Genomic DNA, 21,645 nt, shown 5'->3' with positions numbered 1-21,645 from the left:
GGGGTGCGCGTATGCATGTATGTACGTATGCGCACGCGTCGTCCTGTCATGGGGGGGGATGGTGGGGAGAGATGGTGGGGAGAGCACGTGAGTGAGCAGGTGATGGAGGGGTGTCGCTGTGAGAGGGACGGAGAGGATGGTGGTCCCTGTGCGAGGCCCCCGCAGGGAAGGGGGCGGCTCCTGGGCCACAGATACCTGGCCCCCGCCCACCTGTCTCTGCCCACAGTGCCTGTCTGTGGAAGACGCCCTGGCCCTGGGCAGGCCTGAGAAGCCAGGGCTCCACTCCGCTCAGGCCCTGGAGCCCAGGCACATCGCCCGCCTCAGCGCTGCCGCCACCGTCTACCTCAGCAACCCGGAGGGCACCTGTGCGGATGTCCGGGCTGGCCGCTGGGCCTCCCGCGCAGACCAGCTCCTGGCCCTGCTCGAGAGCCCTGAGGCCCTGACCCCAGGCTTGACCAGGCTGCTACAGAAGATTCAGGCCCAGGCCGCTGGCCGGCCCACTTCTATGGAGGTGGGGGCCTGGGCGGGCTGGCCAGGGGTGGTGGGTGAAGAGGAGCCAGGAGGGATTGGGGGGAGGGGGACCCCTTAGGGGGTTGGGCCTCAACGCCTTTCTGGGCACTTGGGGGAGTCTGGGCTGGGGGAATCACAAATGGACGCTCCCCACTGAGTAGGGCAGGGCTGCAGGAGCCCCAGGAGGGGCCCTGACCCTGGATGGGGTCTGAGAAAGCTCCTGGGGCTACAGGGAGGAGCCCTGGGGGGAAGGTGGGGGCCTGGACCCACTGGGCCAGGAAGGGGGAGGCCTGTGGTACCAGGGAGGTGCCCCAAGCAGGGGAGGGGCCCAGCCCAGGTCTGAGGTGAACAAGAAGAAGTGGTGCTCCCAGGAGGCTGCACCAGAGTCACTGGAGTCCAGGGGGCACCAGGGGCAATGGCAGAGCTAGAGGTCAGGAAGTCCACACGGCCAGTGAGACTGAGGTCCAGCTCCTCCCCAGGCCTGTGTAGCCCTGCCTCAGCTGTTGGAGGAAGCAGCGGGGGTGGGGTCTCCCGGCAGCCCCGGCCCAGTCCTGGCTGCCCTGCTGGACCACGTCAGGAGCGGGTCCTGCTTCCGAGCCCTGCCGACCCCCCAGTACTTCGTGGACTTCGTGTTCCGGCAGCACAGCAGCGAGAACCCCAACATCACGCTGGCTGGTGAGGCCTGAGCTGCGCCACTGGGCAGGGAGTGCCCTGAACCCCAGCATCGGTGCCCCTGGGGAGTGCAGGGCTGGAGCCCACACAAACTTTGTCACTCTGTCCTCCCTGCCAGAGCTGGAGGCCTTGATGCAGCGCCTGGGGGTGGGCGGAGCGACCGAGACCCATGGTGACCACAGTGACCACGGTCATCGGGGAGAGGGGGCCAACCGCCAGGGCCCTGGGCCCCCTGCCACCCCCAACAGCAGCTCCAGCATGTGGGACACAGTGAGCAGTCCATGCGCCCTTGTCTTGGAGAGAGGTGGGGTCCCACCAGTCTGCTCAGGTCCCTGACCCCCAGGCCTGTCACCCCCCCAGGTATGCCTGAGTGCTGGAGATGTGATGGCTGTGTATGGGCTGTCTGAGCAGGCTGGGGTGACACCGGAGGCCTGGGCCCTACTGAGCCCTGCCCTGCTCCAGCAGCAACTGAGTGGGGCCTGCAGCCCCCAGCCTGAGCAGCCCACTCAGGACCAGCTCAGTCAGGTGCAGAGTGAGTGCCCACCTCCCCAGCTGTGCCTGGCTGTGCCCAGGGGCCTGGCAGCATGGAGGAGGAACCGAAAAGGGAGGAGGAAGTGGCCGCTGGGTTTGGGAGGGGCGGGGAGAGCTGGGCCGGGGCTGGTGTAGAGGGGTAGCAGGGAATATGGGGGCCTGAAAGGGAAGAGGATGGGGTTTCGGGGCCGGAGGGCTAGAAGGAGCGGCCCTGGCGGGTCTTGCTCGCTCCTGGACCCCACCTGGACGCCCTTCCCTGGGAAGCGGGGGGTGGGGGGCTGAGGCGGAGAGGGAGGCTCTCACCGTGCCCCCCCAGGGTACCTGTACGGCTCGCTGGCCACACTGCTCACCTGTCTCAGCTCCGCCTCCGGGCTCTTGCTGCTCACCTGTGCCGAGTGCGGCTCTGCTACCCACTACGTCACCCAGACCTTCCTGAGCACGGCTGTGGGCGCGCTCACAGGCGACGCCCTTCTGCACTTGACGCCTCAGGTTGGCCCCCAGCCCGCCAGGACCCTCCCTCCCCCACCAGGGACTCGCCTACCCAGAATTCCTTCCAGGCACACCCTCCTGGGACCCTTCCCTGACCCCTAACCCTATCTCCTTGTCTGGGGGGAGGAGGCCCTGGGGCAACTGGCCCAGCGCCCTCTGCCCCCCCAGGTGCTGGGGCTGCACTCGCATGATGGCGAAGGCCTTGGCTCGCAGCCCACCTGGCGCCTCCTAGCTGTGCTGGGTGGTCTCTATGCCTTCTTCCTGTTCGAGAGCCTCTTCAACCTCTTGCTGCCCCTGGACCCGGAGGTCAGGTGCATGGGAGCTGGACGCGGTGTGCGGAGGAGGGGGGAGGCGTGGTGGACCCTGAGCAGCTGTCCCCGCAGGACCGAAAGGACGGGCCCTGCAGCCACAGCCACAGTCACGGCGGCCACAGCCATGGCGTGTCCCTGCAGCTAGCGCCGAGCGATCTCCGGCCTCCCAAGCAGCCCCACGAGGGCTCGCGCGCAGACCTGGTGAGCTGGCTCTTACCGGACGTCCCTACCCCACGCGGAGCCCTGTCTGCACTCCCAGCCCCCACGCCAAGGCTTCTGCCCCTGGCCTGAGCTGAGGACCTAGCTCCGCGAGCCCCTTCTCACCTCCCCGCCCAGAGGCTCATCTACGCGGACCGCATCCCCCCCGCCCCACAGGTGGCGGAGGAGAGCCCCGAACTGCTGAGCCCGGAGCCCCGGAGACTGAGCCCAGGTGAGCCCTGAGGGAGGCCCCGGAAGCACTGGGTGCCAGGGGTTCGGTGCGCAGCACCGGCGCGGGGCGGGGGCGAGGTGTTGCGAGGCAGATGCCCACCCACGCCGGCCGCGCCCGCAGAGCTGAGACTGCTGCCCTACGTGATCACGCTGGGAGACGCCGTGCACAACTTCGCCGACGGTCTGGCCGTGGGCGCCGCCTTCTCGTCTTCCTGGAAGACGGGGCTGTCCACCTCGCTGGCCGTGTTCTGCCACGAGGTGCCGCACGAGCTGGGTGAGCCGCGAGGGGTTCCAGCGGGGCGGGGCCTGCCTGGGGTGCGGTTGGTTGGTTGGCGGGACAGTTGGGAGGGACTATCGGAGCGGAGCGAGGTCTGTCGGGGTGGGCGGGGCTCTCGGCCTGACCCCGCCCCTCCCGCCCCAGGGGACTTCGCGGCCCTGCTGCACGCTGGGCTGTCGGTGCGCCTGGCGCTGCTGCTGAACTTGGCCTCGGGGCTCACGGCCTTCATCGGCCTCTACGTGGCGCTCGCGGTAGGCGTCGGCGAAGATGGCGAGACCTGGATCCTGGCGGTAGCCACTGGTCTCTTCCTCTACGTGGCGCTCTGCGACATGGTCAGCGCGGAGTGCGGGAGGGGACTGCAGTGGGCGGCAGCTGAGCAGGAGCTCTGAGCTGACTTCTGACCCAGGGCCCACCTCCTCCGCAGCTCCCGGCCATGCTGAACGTGCGGGACCGGCGGCCCTGGCTCCTCTTCCTGCTGCACAACGTGGGCCTGCTGGGCGGCTGGACCGTCCTGCTGCTGTTGTCGCTGTATGAGGATAATATCACTCTCTGATAGCCTCCGCCCCAGTCTCAGCCCTTGACTCTGGCTCCTGGCCTTGCACTATCTCAGCCCCTTAGAAACCGCAGCCACCCGGAGAGCCCCAGTGCCCATCTTCAATAAAGACACTTGTGCTTGGAGCCCAGCCTGCTCACCTCGCTGGGAGGGAAGGGTCTCCCACCAAGAAAGGTCGACAGGTGGGGCAGTATCTCTCCCCATAGCAGTGCCTGGTGCCTGACGAGGAGCCAGTATAGCTGAGCTCAGGGACCTCCAAGTAGCCATCCTCAGTCCCCTCATCTGTAATGCATGGGAAGTGAAGCCAGAGAAATGGGCCAGGGTCTGAGGGCCGCAGGGAGGACCTGGGATCCAATCAGGAATCAAATTTGTTTGCTTGTAGCAGAAAAAACAAAACAAGCAGCAGCATTTACACAGGTGAGGGCTTGTTTCTCTCTCATGAAAAATGGGCCTGGAGATAATCAGACCAGGGTGTGTGGCAACCCTCCGTGAGGCCCGGGCCTCTACTGCTCTGCTCCACTGTCCTCACCAGAAGTGTCCATCCTCAGAGTCCCCATGTGGTAGTTTCTTGGGGCTGTAGCACAGCCCACCACACACTGGGTGCCTTAGGACGTCAGAAATTTATTTTCTCAGAGTTCTGGAGGCAGAAGTCTGAAATCAAGGGGGCAGCAGGCTGTGCTCCTCTGAAGTCTCTAGGGAAGAATCTGTTATGTGAGCTTCTACTGGCTTCTTGTACTGGCAGCCCCATCACCCCTCCCACCCCCCAGCCTTGGACCATCCTCCAGCCCATCACTGTCCCTTTCGAGCAGCTTTGAGCCACCACTTCCACTGACAGCCTCCCTAAATTTCCCATTGAAGAAGTGCGTCCACCAGGCAGGCCCACATCTGCTTTCCTGCTGGCAGCCCTACAACTTCCCAGTCCCTCTGCCCACCTTCTCCTCCTGTCTGACTGGAATGGAGCTGCATCCGGCCTGCTGCTGCTCTCCTAGGACTGTGCTCCTTCAGTATCTCTGCCTCTCTCTGCACCGACCACCTCTCTCCCACACACAAACTCTCATTCCTTTGTCAGGGCACTTGCCACATGCAGGCTCGAGTCTGAGGGCTCTGTGGCTACTGACCTCTTTATCCATCACAGATGCCCTGCGCTGTGGGTGCCATGACTATGCCCATCTGTCTTGGATGAGGAGAATTAGTGTTCTGGCCACAGCCCCACCTCTGCCCCTGCTCCCTCCTCTAGTACACCCTCAGGGTGGCTCTGGCTACAGTTTTTGTTACCTTTTTTTTTTTTTCCATGCTATCAGAACTTTATTAGGTGGAGTTTGGGCAAAAGAGAAAACCTCTGAAGCAGTCACCCACCTGGTTCAGGACGACCGGAATAGAGGAGCCTTTGCTTGGAGACATGCTTTCACTGAGACAAAAGCATATCTTTGATTTTTTAAAAGGAGAGCTGACAGGCTGAATATCTCTGAGTGTGAATTCAGATTATTTAAAAGTGGTCAGCCGGAGGAAGGCAGGTCTCTGGGGCTGACAGGCTGAATATCTCTGAGTGTGAATTCAGATTATTTAAAAGTGGTCAGCCGGAGGAAGGCAGGTCTCTGGGGCTGACAGGCTGAATATCTCTGAGTGTGAATTCAGATTATTTTAAAATGGTCAGCCGGAGGAAGGCATGTCTCTGGGGTCAAGACCAGAACAGAAGCAGAAGTCCCTGCTCTGTATGGAGACAAACAGGTACCACTTTTATGTTGGGCAGGGGTGGGGGTGGGGCGGGGGCTATATCTCTGCTATTTCCAGATCAAGATTTGGAGGGAGGGAAACATGACAAATGACAAAAGGACCAGTTTCTCAAAAATCGAGGGATAGGGCTTCCCTGGTGGCGCAGTGGTTGAGAGTCCACCTGCCGATGCAGGGGACACGGGTTCGTGCCCTGGTCTGGGAAGATCCCACATGCCGTGGAGCGGCTGGGCCCGTGAGCCATGGCCGCTGAGCCTGCACGTCTGGAGCCTGTGCTCCGCAACGGGAGAGGCCACAACAGTGAGAGGCCTGTGTACTGCAAAAAAAAAAAAAAAATCAAGGAATAAAGTAATTACACGAGGACGAAAACTCAAATAATGGTTTACAAGGGAGCGAGGTAAGTCGTGATTCTTCATTGGTACCTGACCCCAATACCCAAACTGCCTTAAACCAGCCTGCCAGGGGGCTATATGTTAATAGAAGGCCTGAAGAAAGGGGAATAGGGGGCTTATTTTGCTACAGCAAGAAGGGGCTTGAGTGGGGAGAGTAGCAGCTCGCCCCCACTCCCCTAAGACTTCTATCACATCTACAAATACATATAAATACATTACATAAAATAGCAAGTCTGGGAGGCAGGCTCCCCACAAAGGCTCAGCTGACACAATTACACGTCGCAGGAATTCTAGGAAAGGGCACGGGGCTCCTAGAGAAATGGGCTGCGGGTGTTCTGTCCTGCTCAGGGTGAGCTCTGCCCCAGCCTACCCCTCTTTTCAGGGTTCAGTTTTGTTATGACTTTTAAAGGGCTTTGCTGTGACTTAGGGGTCACACACCTGCCCAGGCATCCAAGTGACCCCTTTGTCCACCGCTCAAGGGTCCAGATTTGAAGCCTTGTTGCTGAAATGAGCAAGTGAGCACATCTGGATGCAACATGAACACATATTTCTACGCCATTTTCTCGGCTGTGATTATACTTTCTTGTTTTATTTCCTAAGATTCCGTTTCTTGGGACTTCCCTGGCGGTCCAGGGGTTAGGACTCCGCGCTCCCACTGCAGGGGGCCCGGGTTGATCCCTGGTCGGGGGACTAAGATCCCGCAAGCCGCGCGGGTGGGGCCAAAAAAAAAAATTCTGTTTCTAAATCCCAGACCTGTTCGCGGGTACCCTAGGGCGAGTCCCTGCCAAGTGAGGAGAGGACTGCTTAGCTGTGCACGGTCCTGGCTCCAAGGCCCTTGAAGTGGGCAACTGTGCCAGGCATCGGGAGGGAGCAGTGGGCAAGAGGCGCGAAAAGCGCCGTTCTGCGGGGAGGGGCTCGTAGAGGGGCCGGCGGGACCACCGGCAGCTACGCGACCGCCGTGCGTCGTGAGTATGTGTGTTTTGGAGGGGGTGGGGGGGTCGCTCTGCGGGGGATCACTGAGCAGGGACAGGACACGGCATCTCCAGGAAGCTCTCCCTGGACTAGTCGGGCGTCTGCCACACTAGCGGCACCTGCCGGGGCGTAATCTGGCGAGTGTTTATGTCCGGGGGTCTCTGCCCTCCCGGCCTCCACACTGCGAGGCTCGTCTGGCTGAGCTGGGCTTCGGCACCCGGCAGGGCGCCTAAGACCTCGCCTCTTCCTGCGGGCGAGACCCTCAGCGGTGACCCCATTCTGAGGTCCTGGGGCGGGCAGGGCCCTGACCGGCGGCCCTGAGCCGCCTCAGCCCCCGTCCGGCTTCCAACCCGCTCCTGCGTTCGCCCGCAGTGGGACTCTGGATCTTGAGAGAGCTCGGTTTTCGGGGCTCCGGAGGCGGAGCCTCGAGGCCGCTCCAGACCACCAGGGGCCGCTGTCGCCCCCGCGGCAGCTGCGCCTTGGCGGCACTGCGCAAGCGCAGAAACACGGAACCTCGGCGCGCGGCTTCCGGGCCCTGCCGGGCCGTGTTCGCTGCCGTACGGGTCCCCCGCCACCCGGCTCCAACTGCTAGGTGGGTGGCCGGCGGGCGAGCGGTCCTGGGGTCGTGCGCCGGCGGCCCGGCTCATCTTGTCGCCTTCCGGCCCTGTGCAGTCCGGGCTCGGCGCCATGTACGCCGTATACAAGCAGGCGCATCCGCCCACCGGCCTCGAGTTCTCGATGTATTGCAACTTTTTTAACAACAGCGAGCGCAACCTCGTGGTGGCCGGGACATCGCAGCTCTACGTGTACCGCCTCAACCGCGACGCCGAGGTAGGTAGGCCCGCTCCAGCCGCAGCGCCACGCGGCGAGGGTTGCCCGGTACAGACAGAGAGGCAGGCCAGACGGGCCCCGTGGTTGGTTGTGTCCAGAGCCTGTTCTCTTAGCTGCCACGTTCCTCCACCTCTTCCCACGCCTGGCGGGCTCAGAGGCCTGCCCTGCGCGTCTCATTTGCTCTTTTGTCTTTTTAGCAAATTACATGAACACCTGCTGTGCGCTAGGTGGAAGCGATGCAGTAGTGAACAAAATCTGCAAAAACTTGGGGCAGGAGGACACCCGCTGACCAAGTGCACACGTGCGAACACACCTGTAGACACACTGCAGCCTGCAGAAGGGGCAGCTGAGGAAATGGAGGAGAGAATGAGCGATCAGAGGAGCCTGTTTTAGGCAGAGTAGGAGTTTGTTGGGGGAAGAACTTTCCTGGCAAAGAGAACAAGGCTGGGTGTAGGTGTGGGTCGGAGGTCGGTATAGTGTGATGAACCCATCAGTAGAGGAGATACAGGGGTGCTTTGGTTGCCGGAGGTGTGAGGTTTGGTCCAGGGGGACTTCTTGCAGGAGGCGGCTTCTCATCTGTTCTTGAAGGGGGAGTAGGAGCCGGGAGTAAGAGCCAGGCGCAAGGATGGGGAGGGGGTAGGTTCCAGGCAGAAGGAAGGCCTGTGCGCAGGCCAGAAGTGCGGGGCAGCAGGAGGACGCCGCCTCCCTGGGGACCTACCTCCAGAAGTAATTGAGGGAGGGGAGGGGGAGGGGTTGTCGTCTGCGGGGCAGCAGGAGGACGCCGCCTCCCTGGGGACCTACCTCCAGAAGTAATTGAGGGAGGGGAGGGGGAGGGGTTGTCGTCTGCGGGGCAGCAGGAGGACGCCGCCTCCCTGGGGACCTACCTCAGGACACGGGCGTTTGTTTTGTGTTAAACGTGTGTACCGTTGTACTAATTCACACGTGACAAAACAAGCAAAATATAGAAGGATGTGAGAGCTTTGTGACTGAATACGCCATTAAAAAATCTCAGTTTAAGCTTTTGCGATACAGCAGTTTTGAGGTCAGTATTTGGCTTTTGTTAAAATTTCAGTCAAAACTGAAAAAGAAATTTTGTAAATAAATATATATGGTTCCACACTGAACAGGAGGATCTTTGCTGTTACTAAATCTGAGACGGGTTTTCAGTCAACTTTCAGAGACAGACTGGAAGTTTTTACACTGTTATGTGTTTTACAAAAGGGTTCACAGCATCTTGGGAGGGGTTGGTGAGCGCTGCCTCAGAGCGCCGCCGCCGGGGTGGCGCTCTGGTTCTGGTTGGGGGGGCGGACCACACGCTGCCAGCACGTCACATGCTGGAGGCGAAAGCACCTGCGCCCCCCAACAGGATGGGATGGAGCCAGGCGTGGTCTAAAGCTCCCCTCCTTGGGCAGGTGAGATTTGAGTGGGCCAGGAGGATGGTGTGGGGAGAAGAGCTTCCAGGCAGAGCCGAAGGTCCCAGGGCAGTAGGGGCCAGTGTTCCGGGACCAGCCCAGCGGCGGAGAGGGAGGGAGGAGTGAGCCGGTGAGAGCAGAGGGTCAGAGGGGTGACGGGCCGGGGGTGGGGCGTTGGCACCGCGGCCATCTGGGCCATTGTGGGAACTGAGTGGTGACTTGAGGCAGATGGGGTGTTAAGGTTTGGGCAGAGGAGTGAGCTGACCAGACGGTGTCTCCCAGGGTCGCTGTGGCCGCTGTGCGGAGGAGCAGCGGGTGCTAGAGGTGGCGGAAGCGCCTGGGTCAGGACGGAGGGATGTGTGGTGGGCAGGGGAGAGGAGCCCAGGGCGATGCCGAGGCTCTTCAGGGTCGAGGCTTTGCCTGGGTCGGAATTTCGGTCTGAGCGCCCGCAGGGCACCTGCAGGGCAGAGTTGTCGGCACCTGAGAAGGGAGAAGGCTGCAGGGAGGGCGTAGGGACTGGGGTCAGGAGCTCATTTTGGATATCGTAGGAGTTACTTGTTGCTGCATCACAAGGTGCCCCAAAGCTCAGCAGCGTGAAACAGCGGGCACTGCCTCACAGGGTCTCGGGGTGGGAAGCCGGCAGCGGCCCTGACAGGGTCTCTTGGGGCTGCAGTGAGACGTCAGCTGGGGTCGCCGTCCTCTGAAGGCCCCACTGGGGTTGTGTTTTCTGCTTTCTTTCGAAGCATCGGTTCCTCACCGTGTGGCCTCTCCACAGGGCTGCGTACCACACACAGCCTCCCCGAGGACAACGCAGCCTGCCGGGTTGGAAGCCCCATGTCTTTTGTAACCTGATCTAGAAGTGGTCAGGGCCACGTGGACCTCCCAGCGCAGGGAGCCGCTGGGGCCACCACAGGCACTTTGAGGTGCTCACTCCACAGCCGGAGTCGATGTCCAGGAAGGGTTGGGGGCTGGAGCTGGCGTCGGGGTCTGCAGCCTGTGGGTGGTGTTTAGACGCGGTAGCAGCAGGCTGCGATCACCCCGAAGATGGCCCCTGGGGCGCCCCAGCATCAAGGGGTAGGACGAAGAGAAGCCGTGGATGAGTCGGGAGTGGCATGGTCAGGGAGGTGGCAGCCAAGCCAGAGAGTGTTCTGGCGGCCGAGGGAGGGCAGCGTTTGGGGACCTGATGCTGGGTCCCATGTTTCTGAGCCTCAGGTGGGTCCTGAGGCCTGGAGGCCCCTGGTGACCCCGACGAGGAAGTCTGGTGGCAGGCAGGGGTGCGGGCCAGTGAGGCCAAGAGCCTGGTGCAGGAGGAGGGTCAGTACCAGTGGACAGAGACAGCTCCCTGGGAGAGGTTTGCGCAAAGGGAAGAGAAGAAAAGGAGCAGAAACTGGTAGGAAGAGCAGGACTTTTTAAGGGGGGTGAGACGGCACATTTTTCTCTGAAGGGAAGGAGCTGCCTGTGCAGGGTCCCCAGCACAGCCCACTCTCAGGCCACCAAGATCCAGGGGAGTTCGCACGCCTCTGAAGGGCTGTAAACGATTTCAAGAAGATCCTTGACAGACTAGATGCGGCTGCAAAGCCTGAATCAGATACTTGCCCCCCGGCTCTTCATGGGAAAGTTTGCCTACTCTTACACCAGAGAGTGGAGTGTGTGGGAGCCGGAGATGGAGTGCGGGCTGGGTGGAGTCCTCGGGTGGGTGAGCGTGTTGGGGGTCAGCCTAGTCACTGCTGCGGGACAGCCCGCCCTGGAGCTTCAGACAGCGCTGTCACCAGGGTGGCACACACCTGTGGGCAGCCGGGAGCTTGGATGGCACAGCAGGGACCGTGGGGACGCCTGGCCTCTGCTCTGTGAGCTCTGGGTCTTGTCTGGGTGACTTGAAGGGCGTCTCTCCCCTTTCTCTCCACGTGGCTGGCTTGGTTTTCGTGGCAGACGGCCTTGAGGTAGTTGAGCTTCTTACGCTGAGGGAAGCGGCCAGTCGTGGCCAGGGCCAGGCCCTGGGGGCACAGCATCCCTTTTGTCACTGATTGTCCTTCAGAGCACCACCCCCAGCCCGGATTCAAGAGGGGGTGGTAAGCCCCCTCTGGAGGCTGTCTTCGGTCTGCTCCAAGGAATCAAGTGCAAGTGCAGGGGCTGCCGCGGTGACAGGAGGGAAGAAAAGAGTGGGGAGCAGATGGTGGGGGTGGGGCGTGTGCCTGGTCCCTCAGTCCTGGGGGAAGCAGACCCCAGGCAGCTGCGGGAGCAGCAGGTCTCGCTGCTTTGCAGGGCCGGGCAGCTGTGACCTTTGGGAGGAAAGAAAGTGGATAGCACTTCCTTGAAATTAAGCACGGTCTCAAGTAAATAGAAAATGTATCATGGATGGGAAGTCTCGATATTGTAGAGATGTCATACCCTTTTCAGATGAATCCAAAAACCATGTTCTTTTTCTCAAAGTTGCCATAAGATTTCTTGTAAGATTTCATAATCTTGATTCTGAGATTTACATGGAAGAGTCAAATCAAGAATGCGTAATTTTATTTATTTTTAAGAATTTCTAAAAAAAATTATATTTTATTTATTTATTTATTTTTGGCCGTGTTGGGTCTTTGTTGCTGTGTGCGGGCTTTCTCTGGTTGCGGCGAGCCGGGGCTACTCTTTGTTGCGTGCGCGGGCTTCTCATTGCGGTGGCTTCTCTTGTTGCGGTGCACGGGCTCTAGGCACGCAGGCTCTGTAGTTGTGGCGCACGGGCTTAGTTGCTCCGCGGCATGTGGGATCTTCCCGGCCCAGGGCTCGACCCTGTGTCCCCTGCACTGGCAGGCGGACTCCCAACCACTGCGCCTCCAGGGAAGCCTGCATTATTTTCTAATTAGCTGATACCTTTGAGGCCGCAACAGGTCTCTGTGGTTTATTACAATCTGGCTCCACTGAGCTTCCCCAAACAACACGGAGTCCTGTAACCCTTTATCCTCTTGACCCACACGCTTTGTTCTATCATCACAAGTTTTGCCCCTGCGTAGGTTAGAAGCTCTGCAGAACATTATTGCTGTCGTTAGCACTTCGGTTTTACATAATTTCAGACGCAGAAAAGTTGCAAAAGCACAAAGATTTCCTGTGTACACTCACCCAGAGTCCCAAAGGTGAACCTTGTGCCGTATCGCTGTCTTTTTTTCCTGGACCTGGAGGATAAGTTGCAGGCAGGGGACCCCTTGGCTCTTAGAGGTCAGCATGTCACGTGCGTTCAGACAATACCAAAGTCTCTGCAGAACCACAGGCCAGTGGTCTGAACCAGGATGCCGGTACTGGTGTGGTTCAGGCCTGGTCACACCTGGCCAGCGTGTCCTGTGGTGCTCCTTGGTACAGTCCCTGGGTGCTGCCGTAGGTGGCTCGGTGGGGTGAGCAGCCCGCCAGCTCTCCCACTGGGATGTTGGGACTTTGAGACGGTAAATGCCGTCTTACTGCTCAGACCTTCCTCTTCCAGTTTCAGCAGCAGTGATTGTGTTTGTCAGCGTCCATGGTGACGGTGACGCGACTGTGGTGCTTTTCCTGACCCCACCCTGTCTGCTACGTTCTTGGTGGGCTCTCCTTTCTCCCTGTATTCATTCCTTTCTTTATAACACCACACAGGCTCATGGATTCTTATTCTATTCAGTAGGTTGTAGCCTTTTTTTTATCCTCTGGGGTCTTCAGCCTGAAGACCTTCCGTTAGCAATTCTTGAAGAGTTTCTGCTGTCAGTGAACTTGTTCCACTTTTGTTTGTCTGCAAATGTTTTTATTTCAACTTCCCTTTTTTTTTTTTTTTTTTGCGGTACGCAGGCCTCTCACTGTTGTGGCCTCTCCCGTTGCGGAGCACAGGCTCCAGATGCGCAGGCTCAGTGGCCATGGCTCACGGGCCCAGCCGCTCCGCGGCATGTGGGATCTTCCCGGACCGGGGCACGAACCCGTGTCCCCTGCATCGGCAGCCGGACTCTCAACCACAGCGCCACCAGGGAAGCCCTCAACTTCCCTTTTGAGGGATATTTTCATTGGGTTTAGAATTCTAGGTTGACTTTTTTCTTTCATCACATTAAAGCACTGGCTTCTGTAGTTTCTGTTGAAAATCAGTTTTTTTTTTTTTTTTTTTTTTTTGTGGGGGGGTATGCGGGCCTCTCACTGTTGTGGCCTCTCCAGTTGCGGAGCACAGGCTCCGGACACGGAGGCTCAGCGGCCATGGCTCACGGGCCCAGCCGCTCCGCGGCATGTGGGATCTTCCCGGACCGGGGCACGAACCCGCGTCCCCTGCATCGGCAGGCGGACTCTCAACCACTGCGCCACCAGGGAAGCCCCAGTTTGTTTTTTAAAATGTTTATTTCTTTTGGCTGCACCGGGCCTTACTCGCAGCACGTGGGGTCTTCGTTGCGCCATGCGGGGTTTTTAGTTGTGGCACGCGTGTGGGATCTTAGTTCCCCGACCAGGGATCGAACCAGGGCCCCCTGCATTGGGAGCGTGGGGTCTTAACCACTGGACCACCAGGGAAGTCCGTGAATATGAGTTTGTATGAAGGTGTTGTCTCTTTCTGCCTCTGACCACTGTTATGATACTTGTCTTTGTTTTTGGTTTCCTGTCCTTCAACTGCGACATGCTTCTTTGCATTTACCCTCTGCTTCGGGACTCGCTGGCTGGCCTTGAATCTGTAGGCCGATGCTTCTTAGCGGAATATTTTTGGTCATTTCTTCAGTTATGGGTTCTGTCCTTTTCCTTCCTCCGTCCTTCTGTGTTGCCAGTGGTGCGTTAGACCATTTGAGTATGTCCCTATGTCTCTTACAGTGGATTTACGTTCTTACTCCGTGTCTTGCGTCTGTACAGAATCGCAGTTGGTCTCTGGGTCTTGACCTCGTGTCTGGCGAGGGGAGAGGCTGTCCAGGCCCAGTCCTCATTTCACGTTGCAGCTCACGTGCGACACTTGCTATAGATTTACTGTGGATGACCTTTATTTGATTAAGGAAGTTGTATTCTTGGGTTAGTAAGAATTTCTATCGTGAATGGGTCTAAATTTTATCAAATGCTTTTCATATCCATTGAAAACAATGCATGATTTTTTCCTTAATTTTGAGACTTTGGTAGATTGTAGCAATGGGCATTCTTGTGGTAAACTGACTTTGCATGCTTGGAATAGCAACTTGGTTGTGGTGTAGTATCCTTTCAAATGTCACCAGGCTCACTTGGAGACACCCTCCTGCCCTGGGGAAGGTAGTCGGTAGGACACAGATGGGGCGAGGGCCATAGCCCCGTGTTGGGGTCACCGTCACGCCCAGTTCGGGCTCAGGGGTGCGCCCGGCCTGTCAGCAGAGCCGGGGTTCCTTCTTCATAGCAATCACGTGTCATTGGCAGCTGGTGGCAGCCATGGCTGGGCCCAGGGTGAGTCTGGGGTGGGTTGGGGGTGCGCAGAGAGTGCTGTCCATCCTTTGACCCTGAGCGTCCCGTGTCGGGACGGCTGCTGGGGAAGCTGGGTGGGGAGCTTCCCGAGGAGGAGCCCTGGGGCGGGCTGGGGACCCCAGATGCCAGTGTGAGTCTGTGGGCACGGCTGTATCCAGCAGTGTCTGGTCGCACGCTCCACTGTGGCGAGCCCGTGGGGCTCCTGGCTGCAGGGCCGGCCTTGGGTGGTCTTCTCCTGTCCCTCCATGAGGTGGGCCCCTCACTGCCCTCCCTCCTTCTCCCTCCTACAGGTGCCGACCAAGAATGACAGGAGCGCAGGTGAGTGAGCGCAGGGTGGCTGCCTGGCCACGCACCTGGGGGTTGGCAGCTGGGGCACGCGGCCCAGATCCCTACCCACTGGCTCTCCGCAGAGGGGAAGGCCCACCGGGAGCACCGGGAGAAGCTGGAGCTGGTGGCTTCCTTCTCTTTCTTCGGCAACGTCATGTCCATGGCCAGCGTGCAGCTGGCGGGCGCCAAGAGGGATTCCCCGTGGGGTCCCCTCCCAGGGCCTGCCTGATGCCCCTCCCCTGCAGGACGGCTTCGTGCAGAACGTGCACACGCCGCGGGTGCGCGTGGACCCCGACGGGCGCTGCGCGGCCATGCTCATCTACGGCACGCGGCTGGTGGTCCTTCCCTTCCGCAGGGAGAGCCTGTCCGAGGAGCACGAGGGGCTCGTGGGTGAGGGGTGAGTGCCCGGGCAGGGGAGGCAAGGCGCTGCCGAGCCGGGGTTCCCTGCCCGTACCCCTCCCCAGCTGAAGCCCTTTGCCCCCAGGCAGAGGTCCAGCTTCCTGCCCAGCTACATCATTGACGTGAGGGCCCTGGACGAGAAGCTTCTCAACATTGTCGACCTGCAGTTCCTGCACGGCTACTACGAGCCCACCCTGCTCATCCTCTTTGAGCCCAACCAGACCTGGCCTGGGTGAGGTCCTGCGCTGCTGTGGCCCTGACCCGGGGAGAGGCCCGCCCCGGGGGAGGGAGGGAGGGAGGGAGGAGCCGGACGAGTCTCTGTGGCCTGCATTTGGGGACTGACGCGCTGTCGTGGTCGCTGTCGTGGTCCCAGGCGGGTGGCTGTGCGGCAGGACACGTGCTCCATTGTGGCCATTTCGCTGAACATCACGCAGAAGGTCCACCCCGTCATCTGGTCCCTCACCAGCCTGCCTTTTGACTGCACCCAGGCCCTTGCCGTGCCCAAGCCCATAGGTGAGGTGGGGCTGCTTGGAGGGGGTGGGTATGGAGAGCGCTGGGCCCCACCCACCAGCGTGTCCACCTCCAGGCGGGGTGGTGGTCTTTGCTGTCAACTCGCTGCTGTACCTGAACCAGAGCGTCCCCCCCTACGGCGTGGCCCTCAACAGCCTCACCACCGGCACCACTGCCTTCCCCCTGCGTGAGTGTTGGGGTGCCAGGGCCGAGGGGTGTGTGTGTGGGGGAGGGGCGGGAGGCTGCTGGGTCCGGCTGACTCCCCACCACAGGCACCCAGGAGGGTGTGCGGATCACCCTGGACTGTGCCCAGGCAGCCTTCATCTCCTACGACAAGATGGTCATCTCCCTCAAGGGCGGCGAGATGTGAGTCTCCCACTCCAGGGAGCCCCGTCCTCTCTGGCGGGTGGTGTGGGTCCCCCGCGCCAGCTCAGCGTGTCCCTCCCGGCAGCTACGTGCTGACGCTTATCACGGACGGCATGCGCAGCGTCCGTGCCTTCCACTTCGACAAGGCCGCCGCCAGCGTCCTCACCACTAGTGTGAGTGGGGTCTCGGGGGGGGGCGGGCCCGGGTCTGGACTGGGCCCCGCCCTCACCCCCGTCCTGCCTTCAGATGGTCACCATGGAGCCCGGATACCTGTTCCTTGGCTCTCGCCTGGGCAACTCCCTGCTCCTCAAGTACACGGAGAAGCTGCAGGAGCCCCCTGCCGGCACCGCCCGGGAGGTTGCCGACAAGGTGGGTGCGGGGACTGTGGGGATGCTGCCCTCCCATGCGGGGTGGCCTTGGGGGCTGCTCACCACCCCACCTGCCTCACAGGAGGAGCCGCCCTCCAAGAAGAAGCGCGTGGACGCCACAGCGGGCTGGTCAGGTGAGGGCCGTCAGGTGAGGGCTGAGCGCGGGGGCTGGACTGGGCAGCCAGGTGGGCTCAGGTGGCCTTTCCACATGCTGTAGGGGGCAAGTCAGTGCCGCAGGACGAGGTGGACGAGATTGAGGTGTACGGCAGCGAGGCCCAGTCAGGCACACAGCTGGCCACTTACTCCTTTGAGGTGAGCCTGGGCATAGAGGGGTCACCGCCTGCCCCGCCTGCCCGCCTGACCACTGCTGTGCCCGCAGGTGTGTGACAGCATCCTCAACATCGGACCCTGTGCCAACGCCGCCATGGGCGAGCCCGCCTTCCTCTCTGAAGAGGTGCCCGCTCGGGGGCGAGGTGGTGGGGGGGCAGGTTGCACAGCAGGGAGGTGCCGTCCTCACCCCCCTGCCCGCCATGCAGTTTCAGAACAGTCCCGAGCCAGACCTGGAGATCGTGGTGTGCTCCGGCTACGGGAAGAATGGGGCCCTGTCGGTGCTGCAGGTGTGTGGGGGGCAGGGGTGGCGCCTCCTGGCGGGCCCGGGTGCTCTTGCTGACACGCCTCGTGTCCTTCCAGAAGAGCATCCGGCCCCAGGTGGTGACAACCTTTGAGCTTCCTGGCTGCTATGACATGTGGACAGTCATCGCCCCTGTGCGGAAGGAGCAGGTAGGTGCGCCCCAGGTTGGCGAGGCCTGGGCGGTGCGGGGGCCCAGAGCTGCCACCCACCTGGCCCGTGTGTGGGTGGCCCAGAGGCTGCTGGTCCCAGCACCAGGCTCTGCCAATCTACAGCTCAGGCGGGCTTGGCCACGGGCTTGCTCTGGTGCTCCGGGCACCTGGGGCTGGGCGGTGGGATTCCTGCTCTCCTTCTGCCTTCACAGGAGGAGAGCACCAAGGGGGAGGGGGCGGAGCAGGAGCCCAGCGCCCCCGAAGCAGATGACGATGGGCGGAGACACGGGTTCCTTATCCTGAGCCGGGAAGATTCCACCATGGTGATGGGGCCCACCCGGCAGCCTGGGGTGGGGGGGCCGCTGGTGGGGGCTGCACCTCACCCACCATCACCCACCGTCACCCACAGATCCTACAGACGGGGCAGGAGATCATGGAGCTGGACACCAGCGGCTTCGCCACGCAGGGCCCCACAGTCTTTGCTGGCAACATCGGGGACAACCGCTACATCGTGCAAGTGTCGCCACTCGGCATCCGCCTGTTGGAAGGAGGTGGGCCGGGCCACACGGGCAGGCAGCACGGGGCTCAGGGCTAGTGCGTGCCGACTGCCCTTTGCTGACGGGCTGTGTCCGCAGTGAACCAGCTGCACTTCATCCCCGTGGACCTGGGCTCCCCCATCGTGCAGTGCGCCGTGGCCGACCCCTACGTGGTCATCATGAGTGCCGAGGGCCACGTCACCATGTTCCTGCTCAAGAGTGACTCGTATGGGGGCCGCCACCACCGCCTGGCTAGAACGGAACCATGGAGGTGCGTGGCGCCCCGTGTTCAGCGTGGCCCCCGTCCCCCGCTCATGCCCCTCCCCGCCCAGCTAATTGCTGCTGTCCCCGCAGATCTACCAGCTCCCTGACTGGCGGCTGGTGTTCCTGGTGAAGAACTTCCCTGTGGGGCAGCGGGTCCTCGTGGACAGCTCCTTTGGTCAGCCCACCACCCAGGGCGAGGCCCGGAAGGAAGAGGCCACGCGCCAGGGCGAGCTGCCCCTCGTCAAGGAGGTGCTGCTGGTTCGCCCCCAGGTGCACGTGGACCAGGAGCTGCTCGTGTACGAGGCCTTCCCCCACGACTCACAGCTCGGCCAGGGGAACCTCAAAGTTCGCTTCAAGAAGGTGCAGCGTCTGGGCTCTGCTGGGTGTGGGGAGGGTGTGGAGCAGGGGTGCGGGGAGGACCTGGCCCTCACGGCCGCGGCGCCCCCCCAGGTCCCGCACAGCATCAACTTCCGAGAGAAGAAGCCAAAGCCGTCCAAGAAGAAGGCCGAAGGCGGCAGCGCTGAGGAGGGTGCCGGGGCCCGAGGCCGTGTGGCGCGGTTCCGCTACTTTGAGGACATCTACGGCTACTCAGGGGTAGGCTGGTGGCTCCAAGGGAGCCTGGGCTGCGGCCGACAGGGCTCCGGCCCCAGCAGCCTCCTCACACTGCCTGCCCCCAGGTGTTCATCTGCGGCCCCTCGCCCCACTGGCTCCTGGTGACTGGCCGGGGGGCCCTGCGGCTGCACCCCATGGGCATCGATGGCCCCATCGACTCCTTCGCCCCATTCCACAACGTCAACTGCCCCCGCGGCTTCCTGTACTTCAACAGACAGGTAGGGAGGCCCCATGCGGCCCAGCCTGGCTCTCTGACACTCGCCGATGCTGCCAAGCAGGACCAGGTGCTGGGGCCCCAGAAAAGATGCCCTCAGTGGCTCAGGATGGGGGCACCCTGGAATGGAGAGTCAGGGGGTGTCCAGAGGGTGGTGGGAGCCAAGGCCGAGTTGGGGAGGTCGGGACTGGAGGCTGTAGCCCACAAGGGCACCCCCCTGGGCAACCAGGGTCCAGTCACTGCTCTGCTGGCTTGGACCCCAGCTCTGCCCCTTAGAAGCTGTGTGACTGGGTGAGATGCTCACCCTCTCTGAACCTGAGTTTCCTTACCTGTCACCAAGGTGTCAGCACTCTGAGGACTCAGTGATGGTGACGTGGTAGGTGCTTTGTAGGTGCTGGTGCGCTTACAACTGTGGGCGGAGGAAACTGGCTCGGGGCCCCGGCAGGGCACCCGTGCTTGTTTGTGCAGACCCTGGCGTGGCCTATGTGTGTGCCGCCCACCCTTTGCCTGCAGCCTCCAGCACCCCGAGCCTGGCTATTCCCTTGTCCCGGCCCAGACCACAGCTGTGGCCAGTGTCCCAGCCCTGGGCGAGCTTGGCTGAAGGGATGGGAAGCCCACAAAGCACAGGACAGTGGGCCGTGGTCTCTCCAAGTCCTTGCCTGGATGCTGCGGTCTCTCGCCACCCATTCCAGCAGAGCTGAGGGCTGACCCAAGGGAGCCCTTGGAGGCCTGGGTTCATCGGCTTGGCCTTTGGGGTGTGCCAGCCCTCGCTAACTCCCTGCCCCACCCAGGGCGAGCTGAGGATCAGTGTCTTGCCTGCCTACTTGTCCTACGATGCCCCGTGGCCTGTCAGGAAGATCCCGCTGCGCTGCACGGCCCACTATGTGGCTTACCATGTGGAGTCCAAGGTCTGACACCGCCCCCCACCCCACCGCACCAGGGACCTTTGGAGCCTGGGGGCCTGGCCTCTGGCATGTGACACCCTCCCCGCCCTCCCCTCCACCAGGTGTATGCTGTTGCCACCAGCACCAACACGCCGTGCACCCGCATCCCGCGCATGACGGGCGAGGAGAAGGAGTTTGAGACCATTGAGAGAGGTGCGAGGTGCCCCAGGCTGGGCCCATTCTCGGGGCCACCCTCCCTGACTGTCACCCCTTTGTCCATGCAGATGACCGTTACATCCACCCTCAGCAGGAGGCTTTCTCCATCCAGCTCATCTCCCCGGTCAGCTGGGAGGCCATCCCCAACGCCAGGTGAGGCTGGGCCCAGGTTGGGGCTGGTGGCTGGCCTGGGCTGCTGTCCCGACCTGGGTTAGCTGTCCCGACCTGGGCTAGCTGTCCCGACCTGGGTTAGCTGTCCCGACCTGGGTTAGCTGTCCCGACCTGGGCAGCTGTCCTGACCTGGGCTGCTGTCCCGACCTGGGCAGCTGTCCTGACCTGGGCTGCTGTCCTGACCTGGGCTGATGCAGGATCGAGCTAGAGGAGTGGGAGCACGTGACCTGCATGAAGACGGTGTCGCTGCGCAGTGAGGAAACCGTGTCGGGCCTCAAGGGCTACGTAGCCGCCGGGACCTGCCTCATGCAAGGGGAGGAGGTCACGTGCCGAGGGCGGGTAAGCGGCCGGCAGGGGGTGGGAGGCAGGCAGTGCCCAGCGGCCTGCACGCAGCCCCTGTGAATCACCCACCCGCCTTCCCTGACAGATCCTGATCATGGACGTGATCGAGGTGGTGCCCGAGCCTGGCCAGCCCCTGACCAAGAACAAGTTCAAGGTCCTGTACGAGAAGGAGCAGAAGGGGCCCGTGACTGCCCTGTGCCATTGCAACGGCCACCTGGTGTCGGCCATCGGCCAGAAGGTGTGCCCCTCTCCACCCACCCTGGCACCCACCGCTCACCGCACACCGCTCACCGCCCACCCCTCCCACCCCCCAGATCTTCCTGTGGAGCCTGCGGGCCAGCGAGCTGACAGGCATGGCCTTCATCGACACACAGCTCTACATCCACCAGATGATCAGCGTCAAGAACTTCATCCTGGCCGCGGACGTCATGAAGAGCATCTCGCTGCTGCGCTACCAGGAGGAGAGCAAGACGCTGAGCCTCGTGTCCCGGGTACCGAGGGGCTGGGCTGCACGGCGGGTGGGTGAGTGCTGCCCCAGGCCCACCCTGACGTCCGTCCCTCCCCTCCCGTCCCCAGGACGCCAAACCCCTGGAAGTGTACAGCGTGGACTTCATGGTGGACAGTGCACAGCTGGGCTTCCTGGGTGAGCATGGGGGCTGGGGTCCCCGGGACGTCACTGGGGCTGGGGCTGACTGTGGGCTCTGTTCCCTAGTGTCCGACCGTGACCGCAACCTCATGGTCTACATGTACCTGCCAGAAGGTGAGTGCCCCCTCCACCCTCTCCTGGGCAGGGGGGTCGGGCATGGCGCCGGGCAGGCAGTGACCTGAGGTCCCTCTGGCCCAGCCAAGGAGAGCTTCGGGGGCATGCGGCTGCTGCGCCGGGCGGACTTCCACGTGGGCGCCCATGTGAACACGTTCTGGAGGACTCCCTGCCGGGGGGCTGCTGAAGGGCCCAGCAAGAAGTCCGTTGTGTGGGAAAATAAGCACATCACGTGGTTTGGTGAGTGTGGGGCGGAGGGGGTTAAGGTGGCAGTGGGGTGTGGTGGGGGCCCACGGGGCTCACGCCGTGTCCACTTTAGCCACACTGGACGGTGGCATCGGCCTCCTGCTGCCCATGCAGGAGAAGACCTACCGGCGGCTGCTGATGCTGCAGAAGGG

At 61.8% G+C, this 21,645-nt stretch overlaps 2 protein-coding genes across 2 annotated transcripts in view; both read left to right on the top strand.

The window, feature by feature from the left end:
- SLC39A4 (solute carrier family 39 member 4) overlaps window positions 1-3,876 on the top strand; it is a 4,556-nt gene extending 680 nt beyond the window's left edge. The window contains exons 2-12 of the mRNA XM_024741079.1: window positions 227-511; window positions 990-1,185; window positions 1,301-1,452; window positions 1,543-1,714; window positions 2,030-2,202; window positions 2,371-2,508; window positions 2,586-2,714; window positions 2,889-2,943; window positions 3,064-3,216; window positions 3,364-3,551; window positions 3,644-3,876. Of these exons, the coding sequence (XP_024596847.1) occupies window positions 227-511; window positions 990-1,185; window positions 1,301-1,452; window positions 1,543-1,714; window positions 2,030-2,202; window positions 2,371-2,508; window positions 2,586-2,714; window positions 2,889-2,943; window positions 3,064-3,216; window positions 3,364-3,551; window positions 3,644-3,772 (1,770 nt within the window). The 3' untranslated portion in view covers window positions 3,773-3,876. The remainder of the gene's footprint in view (window positions 1-226; window positions 512-989; window positions 1,186-1,300; window positions 1,453-1,542; window positions 1,715-2,029; window positions 2,203-2,370; window positions 2,509-2,585; window positions 2,715-2,888; window positions 2,944-3,063; window positions 3,217-3,363; window positions 3,552-3,643) is intronic.
- Window positions 3,877-7,401: 3,525 nt separating this feature from the next.
- Window positions 7,402-21,645, top strand: part of CPSF1 (cleavage and polyadenylation specific factor 1) — a 14,420-nt gene continuing 176 nt past the window's right edge. Inside the window, 32 exon segments of the mRNA XM_024741036.1 lie at window positions 7,402-7,698; window positions 14,789-14,816; window positions 14,909-15,035; window positions 15,037-15,222; window positions 15,310-15,456; window positions 15,598-15,737; window positions 15,811-15,921; window positions 16,007-16,100; window positions 16,186-16,273; window positions 16,347-16,469; window positions 16,551-16,602; window positions 16,686-16,780; window positions 16,848-16,922; window positions 17,005-17,085; window positions 17,159-17,248; window positions 17,461-17,571; window positions 17,658-17,799; window positions 17,884-18,042; window positions 18,045-18,055; window positions 18,139-18,408; window positions 18,499-18,642; window positions 18,726-18,878; window positions 19,666-19,782; window positions 19,881-19,971; window positions 20,043-20,127; window positions 20,343-20,484; window positions 20,573-20,725; window positions 20,802-20,978; window positions 21,064-21,130; window positions 21,200-21,247; window positions 21,332-21,487; window positions 21,567-21,643. Of these exon segments, the coding sequence (XP_024596804.1) occupies window positions 7,555-7,698; window positions 14,789-14,816; window positions 14,909-15,035; window positions 15,037-15,222; window positions 15,310-15,456; window positions 15,598-15,737; window positions 15,811-15,921; window positions 16,007-16,100; window positions 16,186-16,273; window positions 16,347-16,469; window positions 16,551-16,602; window positions 16,686-16,780; window positions 16,848-16,922; window positions 17,005-17,085; window positions 17,159-17,248; window positions 17,461-17,571; window positions 17,658-17,799; window positions 17,884-18,042; window positions 18,045-18,055; window positions 18,139-18,408; window positions 18,499-18,642; window positions 18,726-18,878; window positions 19,666-19,782; window positions 19,881-19,971; window positions 20,043-20,127; window positions 20,343-20,484; window positions 20,573-20,725; window positions 20,802-20,978; window positions 21,064-21,130; window positions 21,200-21,247; window positions 21,332-21,487; window positions 21,567-21,643 (3,684 nt within the window). The 5' untranslated portion in view covers window positions 7,402-7,554.

Source organism: Neophocaena asiaeorientalis, unplaced genomic scaffold, assembly GCF_003031525.2.
Source record: "Neophocaena asiaeorientalis asiaeorientalis breed wild unplaced genomic scaffold, Neophocaena_asiaeorientalis_V1.1 scaffold177, whole genome shotgun sequence".
In the NCBI taxonomy this organism is placed as follows: Eukaryota; Metazoa; Chordata; class Mammalia; order Artiodactyla; family Phocoenidae; genus Neophocaena; species Neophocaena asiaeorientalis.
This window is presented reverse-complemented; position numbering and strand designations above follow the sequence as displayed.